The sequence below is a fragment of the Cygnus olor genome, chromosome 25, assembly GCF_009769625.2.
Source record: "Cygnus olor isolate bCygOlo1 chromosome 25, bCygOlo1.pri.v2, whole genome shotgun sequence".
Taxonomy (NCBI): Eukaryota; Metazoa; Chordata; class Aves; order Anseriformes; family Anatidae; genus Cygnus; species Cygnus olor.
The window spans coordinates 76,612-95,937 of NC_049193.1; the positions used below are offsets into that span (position 1 = coordinate 76,612).

Genomic DNA, 19,326 nt, shown 5'->3' on the forward strand with positions numbered 1-19,326 from the left:
GAAGAATATGTATTGACTTAGGAAACAAGGTCAGGCTACACCGAGGGACTAGCGAGATGCCAATTGCCACTGTAGGGAGAAAACTCTTACAGCCAAAGATCAATTGGAGTCAAAGCTGGCCAGTACTGTGGCAGATAACAAAGGGTTTTTTTTAAGTATGTTAACGGTTATAGAAGGGCTAAAGAGAACGTAAGTCTGTTGTGCTAATGGGTGAAGTTAAAGCAGGGATATTTAATGCCTTCTTCATCTGTTTTTAGACTGTCTGGTAGACAAAGGGAAGGCAGTGGATATGTTTGATTTTATTATTTTATATTTATTTTATTATTTTTTATTTTATTATTTTAGCAGAGCTTTTGATACTGTCTCTCACCGTATCCTGAACAAAATGTCCAGCCTACAGCTAGATATGTACACACAATATTGTGGGTGAACATACAGCTGAAGGGTCAAGCCCAAAAAGTTATAGTAAAGGGGGTAACATTAGGCTGGCAGCTAGCCATTAGTGGTGTTCCCCAGGGCTTAATTTTAGGGCCATTTCTCTTCATTGTTTTTATCAACGACCTGGACTTAGTAAGTTTGCAGATGATAGTAAATTTGGAGGAGTCCTTGATTGCCGTAAGGGCAGAGAGGCCTTACAGAGAGATCTTGATAGGTTAGAGCACTGGACAATCACCAACTGTATGAAATTTAATGAGCAAATACCAAATTCTGCACCTGGGACAGTGTGTTCCTAGTGGTACGTGTAGTCTGGGGGACAAATGGCTGGAGTGCAGCCCTTCAGAAAGTGCTCTGGGAGGGTTGGTTGATGGTAAGCTCAATATGAATTGACAGTGTTCCCTGGTGGCCAAAAGGGTCCACCATATCCTGGGGTGCATCAAGCACAGTACTACTAACTGATCAAAAGACATCACGGTCCTACTATACTCAACGTTGGTGCTGACTCACCTTGAGTAGTGTGCAATTTGGGGCTACACAATATAAGAAGGATATGCAAATACTAGAATGCTCCCAAAGGAGGGAAACAAGGATGGTGAAAGGACTAGAGGACATGACTTATGAGGAATACTTGGTTTGTTCAGCTCAAAAAAGAGGAGACTGAGGGTTGACTTCATTGCTGTCTGCAACTTCATCCTGAAGAGTAGAAAGGGAGGTGCTCATCTCTTGACCAGTGAGAGGATGCAAGGGAATGACTTAAAGCTGTGTCATGGGAAGTTCAGGTTGGATATTAGGAAAAAGTTCTTCATTGAATGGGTGGTCAAGCACTGTAACAAGCTCCTCAGAGAAGTGGTCATGGCCCCAAACCTGTTGGCGTGCAAGAAGCATTTGGACCAGTCTCTTAGGTACTTGGTTTAACTCATAGGTTCTGTGTGGAGTCAATTGGAGTCAGTAATCCTCATGGGTCCCTTCCAACTCAGAATGTTCTGTGATCTTATGATTTTTCCCATCCCACAGAGAAATTGTTCCCCAGAAGGCTGGAATTTAGTCTGTGTCCTTCCTGTTGAGAACTGCAGGAGGAACATTTTGTGGAGGATTAGCCACGAGATGGCAGTGAAGCAGGTCACTGACAGCTACTCAAAGAAGCAAATGAAGTAGATGAAGGAAGTCAGCAGCATGCTTCTCTAGTCATAACAATGTTGGAATCTTTGCATGAAGTAATTTACTGAATTAGGAATTTTTCTCCAATTTTGAAGCTGGTTTCTAATTAACTGCTAATGTCTCAGATCCCCCAAATTTTCACATTATTTAAATTGAATTTTCCTAATTAGGGCCACTAAGCACTCTTAAGTCAGTCCACCTCATAAAAGCCCTATCTTGTTGCCTATGTTCCCTGACTTCTATATGTTATATGGACCCGAACATAGGAAGTAATCTGTTTTATACAGAGCTGCATAATTCCAGTTTGGCTTCTTTTAATCCCTTGTAGTGATTTGATATCATAGCTGTTTGTTACATGAATCCTTAGTGGTAATTAGTCTTGTAAATGTTTTCCTAACTGTAATTTTTAATATAAGGCTTCTCCCTCAAGATGCTTAACTAGAGAGACAGGAGCTTTTGGTGAACAAGTTATCTCAGGGGAGTTCTTTCAGTTTGTCAGAACTAGGTGGCAGTCCTGTTGGGGAGGGGGAATCCATATTTTCCAGGGTGGAGGGGAAATATAAATCACCTTGTGGTCTGTGAGCCAGAGGATAAAGAACTTGCCCAGGATTTAAGTTAGATATTTGATAAAATTTTCTTTAAAAAGAAGTTGGAGTCGTACCCTTTCCCCTGACCACGAGTACAAGTAAGGTGCCTGGAGTGCTACAGAGCATGACTGTCTTACCTCATTTAATAATTTATTTTCATAAAAACGAACATTTACAAAACAGAAATGTTGGGGTTCCTGTCTATTGCTGGGTGAACCTAGCCACTCTGGGGAGTCTGTCTTTCTGTCTGTCTGTCTTTTGTGTCTGTCTTGATTCTTATCATTACAAAGCACGAAACTGAAGCCCAAGTTGGAGAAACCTTGGGAGAGCTGAGTTTTGACTGGATTAGCCTTGAACTGAGTGAAGCTGGCCACTTTGTGTCCAGTGTCCCAACTGCTGCACTGTGGGAGACTGCAGAAATAGATGCATGGGAAGGTCACCCCAAGTAGTGAAATGAAACAAAAGGAGTGTACAGTTTGTTGGTTTTTTGTTTGTTTTTTGAGGGTGGGGATTTTGTTATTGTATGCTCAGTATCAGAAAAAAATATATAATTTGGCCACCAAAAGTATATTGTTAGAAATAATGTGTAAGATAATACTGTGTTGAGAAGATGGCACAAGGTGACTAGCTGCAATTGAAGATTCCTTGTCCATGTGCCTTAAAGACAGCTGTAGAGGTGGTCTCCCCCCTGTGAATAAAGGAAAGCTTTAGTTTTACTCTGAGGTTCCCCGAAATACGTAGTGCAATAAGGGTTGGACCCTATCTGAAGCAGGTGGCTGGATGGATTTCATGGCGTCTACTGAACTAAGACTAAGACTAACCTAACTTTTGTGTGTCACAGGAGGGAAATTGGGGGGGGGCAGACACAAATACGTGGATTTTGTAAGCCTACAGTTACTTAAGGGCTGATGCAATCTACTTGTGGGTTAGAAAACAGGAGGACAAACATGGAGAGAAGTGTATATCAGTGAATTTCCTGCAGCATGGGGATGTTACACCCATTGCGGGGAAATTGTGTACTCATGAGAGGGTTGCCTGTCTGTTCAGGGGTTGCCAGGAGCCAAGTCAGCCCAGTGTAGGGAATGCTGTCCTCACTTGCTCTCCAGAGTTCTTCACAGTGGAAAATCACTGGGAGACTGGATCACCCTTGCCAAACTCCTCTGCCTGTGATGTTTCTGGAATGATCTTTGCCCTAGTGCCTTTCAGTAGGAAAGCAACAGAAGGCAGGGGAGAATTTGCCCTTGTTGAGTTTCCCACTTGCCTTAGACCCACTGACAAATCACTTTGAGTACAGACTTCTGTGTTCATGGAAGCTGGTTTAGCTCTAAGGGGGAGCTAATGCAAAAAGAAAAGCATCAAAATCCATGCTGTACAGAGAAACTGTGTGTGCTCTAAATCAAAAAGGCAAAATGTCTCTAACTAAATAGATGATAAAATATTTGCTTGATAAGTAGGGTTCTTTTATAAGGACAGTGACTGCTGGCAGTTATCACTACTTGAAGGTTAGTGTCCTTTAACAACTGGGAGCAAAGTCCCATTAGGAGAGGTCTCAAAATACCAACAGTTGGGCTGCACTAGTGCTCTGGTCGGTTGGAGCTGGAACCGAATTTTGGAGAGATAGGGAAATGTTAAAGGTCTAAGGACTGAGGCTTGACCACTTCGGCAATGTGGCTTTCCCCAGAGCAGCTGGCACCGGGGTGGGGGGTCTTAGTGGTCCTCATCCAGCCTGTGTACCATGCGTGCACGTAGGCAGCAGAAGGCCGTGCTTTTTGCAGCTCTTTTGAGGTTTGTGTCCTTCTTTTCTTAGACGTCGTTAATTAAAAAGCAAGACAAAAACCCAACCTCAGGCAGCCTCCTAAGTACATGTTTGTGAAGGCCGTGCTGTTACGTCCCCTCCCTGCCCACGCCCTCCGCTTGCAGACTTTGAACGAGCTCGGCTTTGCGCCCCCTTTAATCGCTGGTGCCTCCCGTACAAATTACACGTTCTGCAAAACCCAAGATACCGCTCCGCCGCCGCCCCGGGAGCAGGCGGCGGCTCGGGGCGGGGACGTGGCCGGCGTGTTCCCTGCGATCCTGCGGCGGGGCGGGCGCCTAAAATTAGCCCGGCTGCGGGCAGCGCCGGGCCGGCGGCGCCCTGGGCGAGGCGTCGCTGTCCCGGCTCGGCAGACCCGGAGCGTCCCGGGGAGCGCGGGGGGGGCCCGGCCCTCGTCCCGCCCGGGCCGGGGGCTCTGAGCCTCCGTCGGCCTGGGGAGGCAGAGCCCCCAGAAGTGCTCGATTACAAACCCGCGAATTTGCCCATATCTAGGAGAGAAAAAATAGTCTGCTGCTTGCTGCTGATGTCCCCAGGCACTCGGAGCAAAGCCCGGCCGCACGCCCGCGAGGTGCGGGGGGGGTGGGGCTGCCGGCGCCCCCGCTTGCGGGAGGGCGTCGATAAGGGCGGGGCTCTGGCGGGCACCGCCTCCTTTGATATGCGCCGGCGTGGCTGCTATTGGTTGTGCGGGCGGTGACGTTTCAGGACTGCGGTTGTCCCGTGGAGCGGCGCCGTGCCTCTGCTGCGTCGCTTTAAAGGGGCCGCGCTCGCGGCAGCCCCGGCGTCGGCGCTGGCCCCGAGGCGCTCCTGAGCCGCCGGTGCCCGGCTCCGATCGCGGCGGGTACGCAGGTCTGCTAGCGCACCTACGGGCACCGGCGGGACCCGGGCGCGCCCGGGAGGTTCCGACCCGGTAAGGAAGGTCTGGGGGCTGATCGGGCGTGAGTCGGCACCGGAACGGCTGGCGCCGGGACCGGGAGGTGCCGACCCCGGTCGAAGGCTCCGAGGGCCGGTGTACGGGGGAGGCTGGTGCCTGCTCCGGGAGGTGCCGATCTGCTGGGACTGGTGCCGGTGCCGAGAGGTGCCCGCTCGGTAGGAGTCTCCGACGGCTGATGCTGGTCCTGGGAGGCACCGATCCGGTGGGGCTACCCGAGGACCGCTGAGGCTGGTGCCGCTCCCGGGAGGTACCGGTACCCGGCAGGAGCCTCCAAGCACCGATCACGCGTGAGTCAGCCCTGCTGCGGCTGTCGCCGGTACCGGCGGGTCCCGAGGAGCGGCCACACGGGAGCTGGCACCGGCACCTGCCCTTCTCCTTGGCAGTGGGCAGCGGTTCGGGACACGTCGGTCTCGGACTCGGAGCAGCGGCCGCTGTCGGTCCCGGCGGGCTGGGTCAGGCAGCGCTCCCGGTACCGCCTCCCCCGGGGGCGAGTCGTGCCCGCCGGCCCCCGGGGACGTGTGTGCCCAGCGGCAGCAGCGGCGCCGGGCTGGGCTCTGGGAGCTGATTTTGGACTCTGCAAAGCGGCCACCGTCTGTCCGGATCTGGCATTCGTTAGCTCCCAAGTGCAGCGTTTCGGGGCCAAAACAACCTGCTTCAGCTTTTTTTTTTTCAGAGTCGAGGAGGCAGAGAGCGGTGCTTTGGCCCTGACGCTTGTTTCGGGAGCCTTTGGCTGGGAGCACGCTGTGTTTTGCTTCCTGCTAGACAGAGGGGGGGAGAGGGGGGAAAGAAAGGAACATCCCATCACCCAGAGTGACTGGAGTGTCTGCCATGCCCCATCCGAACACATGGGAAGGGAGCTGGGAGGACAAGTCCTGGCCTCAGTGGCTGCAGGGAAGGTGTTTTCCTATTTGCTCTTGCAAAGGGAATTCGGGGAGTAGCGAGAGCTATGGGGCACAGGATGCTGTGGAGGGGAGGGCAGGAATTAGGCACCATGCTGTGCAGATGGGGTCAGGGCTGGCTGAGATGTGCTGCTCTGAGCTCCAGTGTTTGGTATTTTGTTACTGGTTTGCTCATTACCTTCTGTTTCAGGAGCTGTTTAAAAAATGGTCCGAGCCAGGGACACAGGAAGGTCTGGTTTAATTCCAGGAGCAGCAAAACTGTCCAGTGATCCCAATGACATGTTCGATGGTGTTGGCGTCTGTGCTAGAGAGGAATATTTTCCTCTCCTTTGCTTTTGGGGCAACAGGACTCTGTTTTTCCTTTCGTACTGTTCTAGTGGGTGGTCAAACAAGTCTTCCAAAGGTTAGTGGTTGGATTTTGAATTTAAAAAAAAAAGGTTGTACGCTCCAGAAACATCAAATGGTTCGATAAGCGTAAAAACATCAAAAACAGAGGAGCAGATGAGCGGAGTAAGCAGGGTGATTAAAATCTGCTTGAGGGACTGTTCTTACAACTGGGAAATGCCCCAGTGCCCCATTTGCTTTCAAAGCTCAGAAGTACCCAGCTCTGAAACCAGGTGCTGATCCCTGTCCACACTCGCACAGGGCCTGATCCTGCAGCAGAGGGTGAGCGTGCAGCACAGTGCTGCTCTTCTCCCTGCAACTTGTCCTGCATTGAACCCGTTATGGGATTAAGCCCTAAATCCCATGGCGAGGCAGAGTTCCCCTGGGATGCACAGCAGTAACTAGTCTGTGGAGATAACAAGGGCAGCAAATACTGCTGGTTTCCAGTCTTTCCACTCTGGGCCTCTGTGGGGCAGAAAGATGCCTGAGGATGACTGGAGGGACAGAAAACATCAAGATTTTAGGGATAAACTACCCTGGGAAATTCTTCTGTCAGTGACACCAACAGCTCACTGCTTTTATCAGGTGTATTTTGACCCTCATCCTGAATTGGTTGTTTAACCCTTTGTGTTTCATTTTCTGTTTCAACATTCAGGCTTTGAATAATGTTAGGAAGCACAACCACTTTTATTTTATTTTGGAAGGACTTCTTTTTTTACAGAAGGTGGAAGGACACTCTTCCAGGAAGCAGCTGCCCGGTGAGTCATCTTCATGTATAAATAGCTCTGGTGGGAGTGGTACCATGGCTTGCTGCTTCACGGAGCCGTGAGGTGCAAAGTTGTGGAGGGATTTGGTCATCCCCACCACCACAGGGGAAGCCTGGGCTGCCCCCCAGCCCATACAGAGTCAGCTGTGCCCACCCTGACTGCTAGCACCACAGCCTCCCCATGCTCCTGGCTGTATTTGTCAGAGTACTTCAGAGCTGGGACATTTGTTGAGTATTTTGTCTTGTCTCTACTGCCTTCCACCTTGTGGCAGAGTCTGGGTTTAACGTGGCTGTTGCCAAATCTTGGAGTGTAGCTACAGTTCACCCTGGTTATCTTTAGATGGAGAGAAAGAGCATCAATTTCTTAAGAAGATCTTCTAATTCTGTTATCTCATGTTTCCAAATTGTAAGGAGAAAACAGCACACAGGAAAAACATCATTTGTCCAGCCTTACCCTGAAGGCCAGCAGTGAGAAGTCCCATCCTGGATCTTTATTCACAAAATAACGGTGGCTTAGATTTTATTTCCTCCTCTCATACAAGTAATGCACATACTGATGCAATTAATAGTGGTGTCAAGGAGGGCTGAGATTGGAAGAGGCCTCTTGCTGAAGCATGGCAGGGACACTCATATCTCCTGCCAGTAGATGGGGGCAGCAAGAATCCAAGTTGACACTGAAAATGGTCCAGTGGTCTCATGCTTCCGCCACAACCCTGCACGGTCCAGGAAAGGAGAGTATTTGCTCAGAGCAAGGGGTGGGATATTTCATTGTCCCCAGATGCTTCATTTTCCTGTCTGCCAGATTTCATCTCTGAACTTGTCTGCAGGTGCTCAAGTGTGTTGGAGGGACCTGGATGGGGGATGCTGCTGCCTGAGCACTCACCTCAGACCCCTGGGGCTGGTCTGAGGCTCTTCAGGGTAACAGGGACGTCACTGCAGTGTCAGTGCTGGCAACACTGGGAGCAATGAGCATGGTGGAACAACTGATTTTTGTTTTCCAACTGATGGGCACAGCTAGATTTATCCCCAGTGGGGCTATTGATGTCCATGGCACTTCAGTGAGAGCGAAGTGATGTCTTGGAGGTGGGGAGAGAAGGAAGGAGCTTGCAATGGGGCAAATTCACATGAGACCTGGGTGGCTAATGCTCCTTCAGACCTCATGCTGGTCAACTTTAAAAGGATGCCACGGTAAAATGAACCAACCTGGCTTTTCTCCAGCTCATAGATTTTTTAGGTTTTGTTTTGTTTTTTTGTTTTCAAATATTTATAACAAAACTTTAATTTGGGAGAGATGACTACATATAAGGGGATTGGGGAACCTCAGATGACAAACACTAAAGGGACTATAAACTACTATAAGATTTCTATAATATCTATGTTCAACCTCATCTGCCCATGTGTGGTATCTGTTGAGATCTGTTCTGTTTTCTGTTCTGCAAAATACAAAAATCTTAGACCCAAGAAAGCTCTTTCAGGAGTCAGATAAGCTTGTCATAGCCACATCATCTCTTATAGCTGCCTGTAACTGCTGTCATCCATGGGGGCTTTAACCAGCTGTTCCAGGGCTCTTTCCACGTGCCTGTGACTTGCTACCATAATGCATCCTTATGGTTTGAACCAAAATGATTTTTTCACTGTTGATGCAACTTTAGAATTTAAAGAAAAAAAAATGCAATTACTCTTGCACACACATTTAATACTTTTTTTCCTGTTTCTTTTGATTTGGACCTGAAAATCACAGTGACTGATTTCACCTCCAGGCTGTCTGTAACTTCATTTTGTTTCAAATAGTGTCTGTTAATAAGCATCATCTTTTGATGGAAAATTTTAACATAGAAGTTAGTTTGGGCAACCTGATCTAATGGAAGGCATCCCTGCCCATTGCGGGTGGGTTGGAACTGGATGATTTTTAAGGTTCCTTCCAACCCAAACCATTCTATGATTCTGAGTAACTAGATTTTGGTTTGAAGGTTTCATAAAAAGTTTCTTTTACAAAATTTCGAGCTGGGGTTTAATTTTGAGTGACCACTTTCTTTTGCAGTGTGCTACATTTGCTTTGCAGTTATGTTTTGTTTTAGTGGATTCAGGAACTGTTTGTGGCCAAAATAGCCTGATGCTAGACTTAAAACCAGACACATCCCAAATAAATCACCTTCAGATGACAAACTTCCTATTGTGATGCTAATATCAAAAAAAATTGAAATCCTCCTAGCTTCAGCTAAGATGAGGTACTAGCAAACAATTAAAATTTCCCACTTTCCAGTATGTTTTTCCTCATTCTGACTGTCTGCCAAAGTTCCCAGACAGGTTGATCTGTGAGGTTTGGCATTCTGAGCTTTTCTGTCACTCTGTTTTTATCACTATGGACCACAAGAGGTCGGCACAATTCAGGCAAAGTAGTCTGGGGCCTCACTTTGCTCTGGGGTAGCAGACTGGCATGTCTTTACTGGAGCTGCCTGAGCCTTTTTTTCATTCCAAGATAATTATTCCCTTTAAAAATAAAAATAAAAAATAAAAAACTACCCAAACTAATTATACTGGAAGAAAATCAGGACAATCATGGAACAGGACATGTTGGCAGGGTATATTGCTGAGCTGGGTCCTTTCATATGTGGCAAAGCCTGAGCACTTGGGAGAATTAAGGGGGCTCAGGTGCATGCCCACTCACCCTGCTCTCTACAGAGTCATTTAGTTGTTTATTTCCTGGTATAAAAGGTCGCGAGCTTGGAAGCTCACTGCAGGCCATAGACAACTCAGCGCACCACTCCACGTTGGCAAGCTGGAGCCGCATGTTTCTGAGTGCATTGTGACTTCTGATGTGGTATCCGAAGGTGACAGACAGGGAAAACAAAGTGATTAACCAACATCACCCTTGTGGTTTGCAGTGAGGAGACCAGCACAGAGAGCCCTAAACAGGACCTTCATCAAAGCGGTGCTTGGAGAGTGATGGTCTTAAAATGAAAAGGTGCTGTGAGGGTGTTGGGCTGCCATGCCTGTTTAAGGTCAGTGTGATTCTCATCTGTTTTGACCTCTCTGTCTCTTCTCAGGGTCAGGGAGCAAAAGTAAAGTGTCTGTCCTGCACTTCTCTTGACACACATGAGATGTGCAGAGAGAGCAGCTGGGGGCAGTGAGCAGATGCTGCTGGGTTCAACACTGAGAGGCTGGGGCTCTCCGGCTTCCCACATTGTCAGCAACGTGGTTTTACTTTGTTTTTAGAGACAGGCAGGCCCCAGCTCTGAGTTACCCTGGGCCTTTTGGGAGTCCATGGTGCCTGCAGAGCCCAACCCAGAGGCAAACCATGTCCAGGTAACAGAGCAAAAATTAACCTGCAAAGTCTTTTCCTCTTAGGAAGAGCTAGACTTGTCCTTGAACAGGTGAGCCTATAAGAAGGAGCAGCAGGAGGGGTTTACAGGGACACAAATCCCTTTTTGCAGGTGTGACAGGAGTGGGATGGGGAGCAAACTTTCCTCCGTCCCCTCCCCAGGACCCTTGCTGCACATAAACTCCCCAAGGCTCATGCTGTCCATGTCCTTTGGAAGGACATGTATGGCAGTAGCTTAGCACACCAACCACCTTGACTGCAGTAAAAGAATTAGCAGTAGCAAAATGATCTCTCTGTAGGAAGGATAAACACCTTAGAGTTAGGGCTAAGGTATGTCAGCAGTGGACTACCCGCCCCTCCCCCAACCCTCAGTGGGGTTAACAAGCAACATGGCAAAAGACAGGCAATGATAACTTAGCTAGGAAACATTGCTCTGTGGAGTTGGCAGCCTCTTGCTACTGTGTTTGTTGCCCTCATTGTGCTGGGTCCAAAGCAAAGCACCTTCCACTAACTGCTGGGCTTTACTCTTCCACCTCACAGGGTGTTGGTATGGCCAGCTCCCAGCCTCCAAAGTACCTTCTCATCTTCGACTTTGATGAGACCATCATCAATGAGAACAGTGACGACTCCATCATCAGGGCAGCACCAGGGCAGGCACTTCCAGAGCACATCCGGCAGACCTTCTGCGAGGGTTTCTACAATGAGTACATGCAGCGTGTCCTGACGTACATGGGAGACCAAGGTGTCAAGATGGGGGACTTCAAGACTGTATATGAGAACATTCCCCTGTCCCCTGGCATGCCTGACCTCTTCCAGTTCCTCTCCAAGAACCATGAAGTCTTTGAGATCATCCTCATCTCCGATGCCAACATGTTTGGCATTGAATGCAATCTGAGGGCAGCTGGTTTCTACTCTCTCTTCCGCAAAATCTTCAGCAACCCATCCAGCTTTGACAAAAGGGGGTACTTCACCTTGGGGCCCTACCACAGCCACAAGTGCCTTGACTGCCCAGCCAACATGTGCAAACGCAAAATCCTAACAGAGTATCTGGCAGAGAGAGCCCAGGAAGAGGTGGAGTTTGAGAGGGTCTTTTATGTGGGAGACGGTGCCAATGACTTCTGCCCTTCTGTGACTTTGACTTCAGCTGATATTGCTTTCCCACGGAAGGGCTACCCCATGCACCGGATGACCCAAGAGATGGAGAATAAGCAACCTGGAGCCTTCCAGGCCACTGTTGTTCCCTGGGAGTCAGCTACAGAGGTCACCCGCTATCTCCAGGAGGTCCTCAAGAAGTGTTGAAGATAGCTCAAAAGAAGCTTGTTTACTATAAGCATCTGGGAAAGGAGAGTCCTGGAGGGTCAGGTCCTGTACTCCATGCTCATCTGGCACTACTCACTGGGACTCCGATTCCTGGGCTGCTTTCCTGCCTTCCTCTCCACGCTCCTTTCTCCCCGGTGGTAAAAGCACTTTCTCTACCCCCCCCCCACCCCCTCACCCCAGCCTTTCCCTTTTCCATTGCCGTGTTGAGATGACGCCTTCTCTATGCAGCTTGGACATCAACTCCAGTGTCGGTGCTTGACAACACTAACAGTGTGGGTTTTTTTTTCCCCTTTTGACTTCACAAGAGCAATTCTTTAAAATCCAGAAGCCAGCTTTCCTGAAGGCTGAGCCCTGCACATGCTTCCTCTTGACTTCACCCTGCTCTCCTCCTGCTCATCTTTGTTTGTTACGCAGAAACTGCGTGCTGTCACCTTCAACCTGATGCTCTGAGGGCTCCTTGCCTCTTCAGGAAGCTATTAGAAATTTAATCCATGAAATTTGTGCTGCCCAGGCTCCACAGCTTGCCATGCACCCCACACCTTCCTCAGCTGGTGAGCCTTTTGCTGGAGTTAATTGTTGCTTAAGACTTTATTTTCTGCAGAAAGCCTTGTGGAAAGGTGGTACCTTGAAAAAAAAAAATTATATATATATATATATATATATATATATATATATTTTAATCTCTCCTATGAAGAAAGGCTGAGAGAGCTGGGGCTCTTCAGCCTAAGGAAGAGAAGGCTCCAGGGTGACCTTACTGCAACTTTTCAGTACTTAAAGGGGACTTATAAAGAAGATAGAGAGCAACTTTTTGCTGAGTCAGATAATGACAGAACAAGGGAGAATGGTTTTAAACTAAAAAAAATAAAAGAGATGGAGATTTAGATTAGGTGTTAGGAGGAAATTCTTCATTCAAAGGGTGGTGAGGCACTGGAACAGGTTGCCCAGAGAGGTCGTGGATGCACCAACCCTGGAGGTGTTCAAGACCAGATTGGATGAGGCCCCAAGCAACCTGATATGGTGGGTGGCATCCCTGCCCATGGCAGGGACGTTGGAACTGGATGATCTTTAAGGTCCCTTCCAACCCGAGCCATTCTATGATTCTATGATTCGTTAGCTCCCATTGCCCCCACCCCACTTTCCCAGGGTATGGGCACGAAGGCCACGTCCCACTACAGGGAAGAGGACCTGACTTCACTTTCTTCTTCCACCCACTGCTTTCACTTCCAGGGCAGAAGGTCCCCTGCATTCTTGATGCAGACAGGTTCCTCCACACTGAGCCAGTCTTACCAGCTGTCTACTTGCGTTTGCTGAATCGTATTGACTCCCCTGTGACCTCAGGTGTGACCTGGTCAAGAGGTGCTGAAACTCCCCCCCCAGCTGGAGAGGGAGGTGTGGTGCTTTGGCATTTCTCCTGGTACTGGATCCCTGGAGGCTAAACCTTCTGTGCCCTCCTGCCCTACTGCAGTATTAATTGCCCCTTCTAATTGCACTCTGCAGGGGGGACCTGCAGCATTTGTTGCTCTCTGGTGTTGGCTTTTCCTGGATTTATCCACAGCCTTAACGGCCCCAGAGGGTGATTTGTAACTACTCCAAAGCATAGAAATCCTGGCAACAAATCTGAGCGGTAAAGAAATAACCAAAGCAGCCCTGAGTTGTTCCTCATTTATGTAATTTTTCTCTCTCTTTGTTCTTCCTCTTCTGGACACTGCTCAACTGTGTGGAACTCGAAGCCATGGAATTAAAAAAATACATATATATGTATATATATATCTCTCTATATATTACAGATACACAGTTTATTTTTATCCAGAACGTACACCTGGGTGTGAAATGGCTGTGAGGTGCATGTACATGGCATTTCTCTTCCTTGGGCTGCTGAAGGAGGCAGAAGGGGGGTGGGGGGGATGGGGGGCAGGGATGGGGGGAATGGGGCTGGGTTACAAATCGTGTTCTGCAGATTGGGCCTCTTTTGGCTCGGCTGCTGCCCCCCCTGCCCTCTCTCCGTTACTCAAGCAGCTGGGCACAACGAGCATTTTCCTTGGGGTTACTGCTAGAGTGCTTCTCTCCTCCTTGCACCCATGATCATTCATGATTTCTGAGCTTTGGTTCTGCTATACCCTGGGGCCTCCCAAAGGGCCAGGAGCATCACCAGGGCTAGTCCAAGGGATTTCAGGCTTGCTGCCCTCCACGTTTCAGGCAGCATGAGGGACAGCTGAGTTGCCCTAGTGCTGAACCTTCACCACATTATCAGCAGTGATTTCTGGTGTAATTAAAAAATAAAACATGGGTGAGAGAGCTGCAGGGAGCAGGCAGTGGGGATGCGCTTGGTGCTGGAGGCTGCCAGGGTGCAGCAGTGAGGGTAGCAGCATCTGAGATGGAGCCCTAGCATGGCTGCCGTTGCCATGCTGCAGCAAAAGCTTTGAGTTGTGCAGAACACCATGTGTGCAAAGCCAAAATTCAACGGCATAGCAGAGCCCTCCCCATCTCTTGGAGCCTGAGCATGAGTGGATGCAGCTGAGCTGGGTGGGTGATCAGGGGCTGGGGGTGCAGAGGGTGCATACCCCTGGCACTCAGAAGGGCTCCACATAATTGCCAGGGAAGAAACCTACTTCCTCGCCCATGATGCCCTCACACCATCCATCCGAGTACCTCCGCGTGACGTAGATGAGGGCCCCGGGCTGGAAGGAGAGCTCGTTGTCTTTCTGCTGTGCATAGGGATAGAGGGTCACCACTGTGAGAAGAGGGAGAGAAATGCCATGGAGCAGGACAAGGCCAGCTCCAGGGCAACTCACCACCAGGAAGGGCAGGAGAGAAGGTGTGAGCCCCCTCCATGCTGTCCTCTAGGGGGAGCAGAGTTGCTCCCTTGGTGCTGTGACTGAGGTCAGGGGCTCAACGGGGCAAAGAAATCTGGTGGATCCTGGTGGATCCTGGTGGACCTGAGGCTGGAGCTGCTGTACCTTTCTCCAGGTAGCTCGCTGGGACCCAGGGGGGCTCCTCCACATCTGGCGGCAGTGGTGGGGTGAAATCCTCAAAGTCAGGCAAAGCTGGTGGTGGCAGCAGCGGTGGCTTGAGGTTATCAGAAACTGCAAATCCCCCCCCCAAAAAAGCAATGGGGGAAAAAGGGCTCCACATGGAACAGGGGCCACATGCAACAGTTGTGTCCCTGTTTCCCTCATGACGAGCACCCCTAGACCACCTCAGCACTCACCTGGGGGGATGATGTCCAGTGAGGGCAAGGCCAAGTCCCCCAGCGGTGGGGGGGGGTAGGTCTGTGGGGAGAGGTAAGGGTGGCAGGACAGTGGCTGCAACCAGGGGAGGTGGCCCTGGGAGGGACGGGAGCGGTGGTGCTGCAGGGATGCCTTCACCAGTGTCTCCCAGGGCTCCAGTTGAGCTGGGGGTTCAGAGGCAATGCCAGGTCAGAGGAGCCAGGCCAGATCTGTGGCTCAGCCCCTTGTCTTTGAACACAGACACCTCCCCTGTGCCAGCACAGGGTGACACCCACTGTGGTCACCATGGTCAGGGACCTCAGCATCTGTGTGCAAACCATTTCCTCACTCCATACCTCAATTTCCCCATTATGTACTCTCTCTTTAAAGGTATTTTTGCTCTAGAGATGAGCACTGACTAGAGCAGTGAATCTCAAACTCCCAAAAACCATATATATATGGTTTATGGTTTATATATAAACATATATATATATGTTTAACCAAAACCTCTCTGCAAGTGGAAGCTCCCCAGAGCAGCGGGGTGACCATGGCTGCCCCAGGCCCACTGAGCCCTGGGCCTTTCAGAACCATGCCTGTACCTGACCGATGTCAGAGAAGAGGTGGACGAGGCTGTGGAGAGCTTTCCCGGAGGAACCACAGGTGGCTGTATGGGCTCAGGGACACGGGTGCTCCTCCTGCAAGCAGAGCAGCCGCTGAACCCCCTTCCTCCTCCCACTGCACCTCCTTTACAGAAAGTGGCTTGGCATGGGGTTAGGGACAGGACACCAATGACAGCAGCATCACATGAACCTGTGTAGTGCACCTTGTGACTCTGTAAACACCATTGTCACCCGCTCAGTGACACCAGCAGTGTTGGCCCTGATGGTCACAGCTGGTCCAGAAAGATGAAGTCCCCACCGCTGCACCCCCTCCCCACCGCTCCCAGAAGCCTCACCCCAGGGTGCCTGCAGACTGTGTGGCTGACTTAACCCCTTTCCGAGCCAGGGTGCCTGTGCGGGAGAGCTGGGTGCTGTGGTCCTGCAGGCATAAGGAAACATGGAGACATGACAAGCACACTGCACCCCGATGTGCTGTCCCTGTGGGCAGCAGCGTCCCTGCGGTCTTTGCACCACCCTTCCCCAAGGGATGCTGCCAGGTGGTCCAGGGAGCTGGGAGCTGCCCCAGCTGACGGAAACAGCCAAGCAGCAGAAAGTGCTGGTGCAGCAGTGCTGTGTTGCCACCGTGGGAACAGCAGCCCCAGCACCACCACTTCCCCTCCAGCCCCATGGTGGTTTCACACTGTGCATGTACTTGTGATGCTGCTGAACACCACCACCACCCTTCCCCCCCCCAGCACCTTCTGGCAAGGGCAGCTGATGAGAGCAGTTTCGGTGCTGGAAAGGTGCTTCGGGAGTGAGAGCACAGTGGCTCAGCCCTGGCCCCAGCATTGCTGCCAGCCTTGGCCAAGCAACTCCAGCATTGTGTGTCTTTGCTGCATTTGACTATGCCCTATTCTCCTCCTGCCCCAAGATAGGACCACTGAGCCCCAGTGGGATGAGTCCTGGGATGGGCTGGGGGAGAGTACAGACAGACCCCTCCCACACACACTTCTCCATCCAGGAGGAGTTTGAGCCCATCTGTGCACCACCAGCAGAACCCCAGGTCACTGGGGACTGAGAAAGCCCATCTGAGCCTCTACCTTTCCATAGGACATCCTCCTCATGCTGACCCCATCACCAGGCTGACCTTTATGCCATGACCAATGTCATCCAGGATGCTAAAGTTGAGGGGTTTCCTGTAGTAGGGCTCCAGGCAGGGTGGGCCAGGAGGTGATATGATCTTCTGGTGGGCTGGAAACCTCTTGCTGATGGTCAATGACCCAATCTCCCGTCGAGAAACTTTCTCCTTGTGCATGTCAATCCTCTGTGGAGATGGCATTATCACCACCATCCCCTCCTGGGTTCTCCCCACCTCCTGCTGCCATCTCCAAGTCCCACCAGGCCTTCACAGACCTCCCCATGTCTCCCTCTCCCTGCCTATAAAATAAGTCAGAGATCAGGCCTAATTCAAGTTTCAGCCTGATCCCGCTGGCCTGTGCGGAGCCCCCATAGAAGTCATGGGGTCAGAACCAGCTCTTCTACATCTCATCAAGGCAAGCAATGCCCTTGATGCCACCATATCCACCTGCAGTGGATTTGGCCTTTCCTAAAGTGGAAGAGCGAAGGCATGAGACAATGGTGAGGGATTTGCAAGTTTCAGCCATTTTCCTGCTGCTTCCAGAGTGACTGCCAGGTCCCTTCCACGGCAGTAAAAGCTCCAGGCAACTTTCAAGTAGCAGGAAGAAGGTGGGTGGCTGCAGAGCTCTGCGCCAGTGTCCTCAGGCTCCGAGAGGATGAGACCAGTCTCCACTGAGGCGAGAAAGCAGCTAAACCAACATGACTGCTTCACACTGCAGGTGGCTTCCCAGGTGGCTTCCATGGTCCCCTCCACTGTTACTTGCAAATACCCACACTGAGACAGCGCCTGCTCCCTCCCCCCCACACACACCCGCAGAAGACAACGGTTTCTGAGCCCCAGGTGGACTTGTCCTTCAACAACCTGTTGAGTGACCACCATCACCCTGGGGAGAGAGATCAAGTACTGCAAGATGCTCTGATGGACTCTTGAAACCGTGGTGAAGGATGGTCACCAGTCCTTTTAAGCTGTCCTAATGTTCTCAGTAACAGGCCCTTTTTCTGGAGACCACCCCACCCTTTTCAGGGCCCAAATCTCACAGCAACATGGACCCAACACGAAATGTCAGTGGTTGGAGAACAGACACACCTGAGCCACGCAGCTGATGTTGGCCTCCACCTTCTGCAGCTCGGCCACCTGCAGGTCTAGCAGCTGGAGAAAAGTGGTGGCCAGGCTGCTGACCTGGTACGCTACGCTGGCCAGGGACTGAGTGCTAAATGCCATTGTCTCCTCCAGCGCCTTCTGCTTATCACTCGCCTGGAGGGCAAAACACACCTGGTGAGCCAAGCTGAGACAGCTGATACCACACCATGTCACGTTCACCCTCCTGCCACCATCTGCACGCTGGGGTCATACGGGAGTGAAGATGCTTCTTCTTTCCAAATGCATCACAGTTCCTCCAGCTCAGCCAGCAGGACTCACAAACACCAGACAGTCAGCAGTGCTCAGCTTTTCTGGCACTGAGAGATCACAGTGACTCCTCCCTGGACAGTGACAGCACCATCCCGGTGCAGTGGCACAATGCAGGGTTCTGCCATGCGTGAGTGATGCCACCAAGAGAGGATCCTTTAAAGCACAAGGGGACCCCTTTGTCATGACACTCTCCTCAGCAAACAGGGCCAAAACAACCCTTTTCCCTTCTATTGCATCCCAAAAGCCCCTGCCCCACCTTTCCTTCAGCTGGTCACAAGGGGATCAAGGCAGGGAGGAGGAGGAGGGAAGCCGATGGCAGCAGAGCTTTGTGCCCACTCTACATCAGGACATGTGGTGGGGACAAGCCCTGTGCAGGTACCCAGCTTGCTTCTGTCCTGTGAGGAGACACCTCCACAACCCCATGGACAGCTCGAGCTGGTGTTCATGGTCCCCTCCCTGGTTATCTCTGATGGCATCAAAACCCTCGGAGGACTTTCCCTTTGTCCTAGTCCTAATTCTGAGACCTGAGCAGAGAAGCATCTGTGGAGCATTAGGGGAAACCAAAGCACGAGATAAACCCTGAGAGCTTTCACTGCTGGGTAGGAAATGAGTGGGGAGGCTTGAGCTGCCATCATCAAGAGTCTTCATCATCACACCAGCCTCCCCACCCCCTACCCCTACCCCCACCCTCATCCCCAAGTACCACCATCTCAATAAGAAGCTTGATAAGGCTCCTAGCTGACTCTGACATCACAGCTCACCCCATGTTGTCCCTCAATGCCCTCACCTGCACATAGTTGCTCTCACAGTAGTCAGCGACCCGGTGGAGATTGCAGTGGTTGTCGCGCAGGACCTGCCTGGCTGCTGGGATGTCACACTGCTGCAGCTGCTGCAGCTCCGACATGGTGCCGGGCTCAAGCGCCCACTTCCTCCCCAACCGCCTCGGCACCGGGTTTTGAAGCTCACAGCGGCGCTGACGCAGGGCCTGCGGGTCCCTTGAAATCCCAGCCCCCACCTCCGGCATGCTGCACAGGCATATGACCTCTCCAGCCGCCTTCAGGCATTGGCCCTGGGAGAGCCAAGGAGAGGCAGGGGAACACCAGGAGAGGAAGTGAACGTTTCCCCAGCTCTGCTCACCGTGGCCCTGCGGGGAGGTGGGCTAGCAGGGGAGCCCCGTGTCACAGCCAGCAGCCATCCCACCGGGGCAGTGGACAAGAGTGGCTGCAACAGTGAAGGATCTGGGTCATGGAGGAACCTGCAGTGCAGGGGGGGGCAAGCAGCTGAGGAAGCCTGAAAGCTGTTGGTGTGCTGGGACCCCAATACCCACCTCTGCCACCTGCACCCAACCTGCATAT

General features: G+C 51.1%; 2 protein-coding genes across 12 annotated transcripts; one reads left to right on the forward strand and one right to left on the reverse strand.

Moving 5' to 3' along the window:
* Positions 1-4,428: 4,428 nt before the first annotated feature.
* Positions 4,429-13,377, forward strand: PHOSPHO1 (phosphoethanolamine/phosphocholine phosphatase 1). Of its 11 annotated transcripts, none has more exons than XM_040537058.1 (5): positions 4,766-4,903; positions 6,866-6,968; positions 9,692-9,978; positions 10,193-10,282; positions 10,839-12,216. In XM_040537058.1, the coding sequence occupies exons 3-5, from the start codon at positions 9,934-9,936 to the stop codon at positions 11,595-11,597; spliced, it is 894 nt and encodes a 297-aa protein (XP_040392992.1). In that variant the 5' UTR covers positions 4,766-4,903; positions 6,866-6,968; positions 9,692-9,933; the 3' UTR covers positions 11,598-12,216. The 11 variants fall into 11 exon arrangements, with proteins under 11 accessions (XP_040392993.1, XP_040392992.1, XP_040392988.1 ...); XM_040537054.1 differs by having other exon boundaries at positions 9,862-9,978; XM_040537055.1 differs by having other exon boundaries at positions 4,813-4,903; positions 6,017-6,968; positions 9,862-9,978.
* Positions 13,378-13,405: 28 nt separating this feature from the next.
* Positions 13,406-19,109, reverse strand: ABI3 (ABI family member 3). Its single transcript, XM_040537017.1, has 8 exons — positions 18,759-19,109; positions 17,648-17,815; positions 16,571-16,747; positions 15,780-15,862; positions 15,424-15,519; positions 14,827-15,009; positions 14,576-14,742; positions 13,406-14,349 (listed from the first exon to the last, which is right to left on the reverse strand). The coding sequence occupies exons 1-8, from the start codon at positions 18,993-18,995 to the stop codon at positions 14,189-14,191; spliced, it is 1,272 nt and encodes a 423-aa protein (XP_040392951.1). The 5' UTR covers positions 18,996-19,109; the 3' UTR covers positions 13,406-14,188.
* Positions 19,110-19,326: the final 217 nt, after the last annotated feature.

Excerpts from the sequence above, each read along its gene's own strand:
- PHOSPHO1 (XM_040537059.1), top strand. The coding sequence starts at position 9,934 with ATGAAAAGGTGCTGTGAGGGTGTTGGGCTGCCATGCCTGTTTAAG. Across the intron at positions 9,979-10,192 it reads GGCTGCCATGCCTGTTTAAG|AGACAGGCAGGCCCCAGCTC; the intron begins GTCAGTGTGATT and ends CTTTGTTTTTAG. Across the intron at positions 10,283-10,838 it reads CAGAGGCAAACCATGTCCAG|GGTGTTGGTATGGCCAGCTC; the intron begins GTAACAGAGCAA and ends TCCACCTCACAG.
- ABI3 (XM_040537017.1), bottom strand. The coding sequence starts at position 18,995 with ATGCCGGAGGTGGGGGCTGGGATTTCAAGGGACCCGCAGGCCCTGCGT. Across the intron at positions 17,816-18,758 it reads GTGAGAGCAACTATGTGCAG|GCGAGTGATAAGCAGAAGGC; the intron begins GTGAGGGCATTG and ends TTTGCCCTCCAG. Across the intron at positions 15,520-15,779 it reads CAGTCTGCAGGCACCCTGGG|GAGGAGCACCCGTGTCCCTG; the intron begins GTGAGGCTTCTG and ends CTCTGCTTGCAG.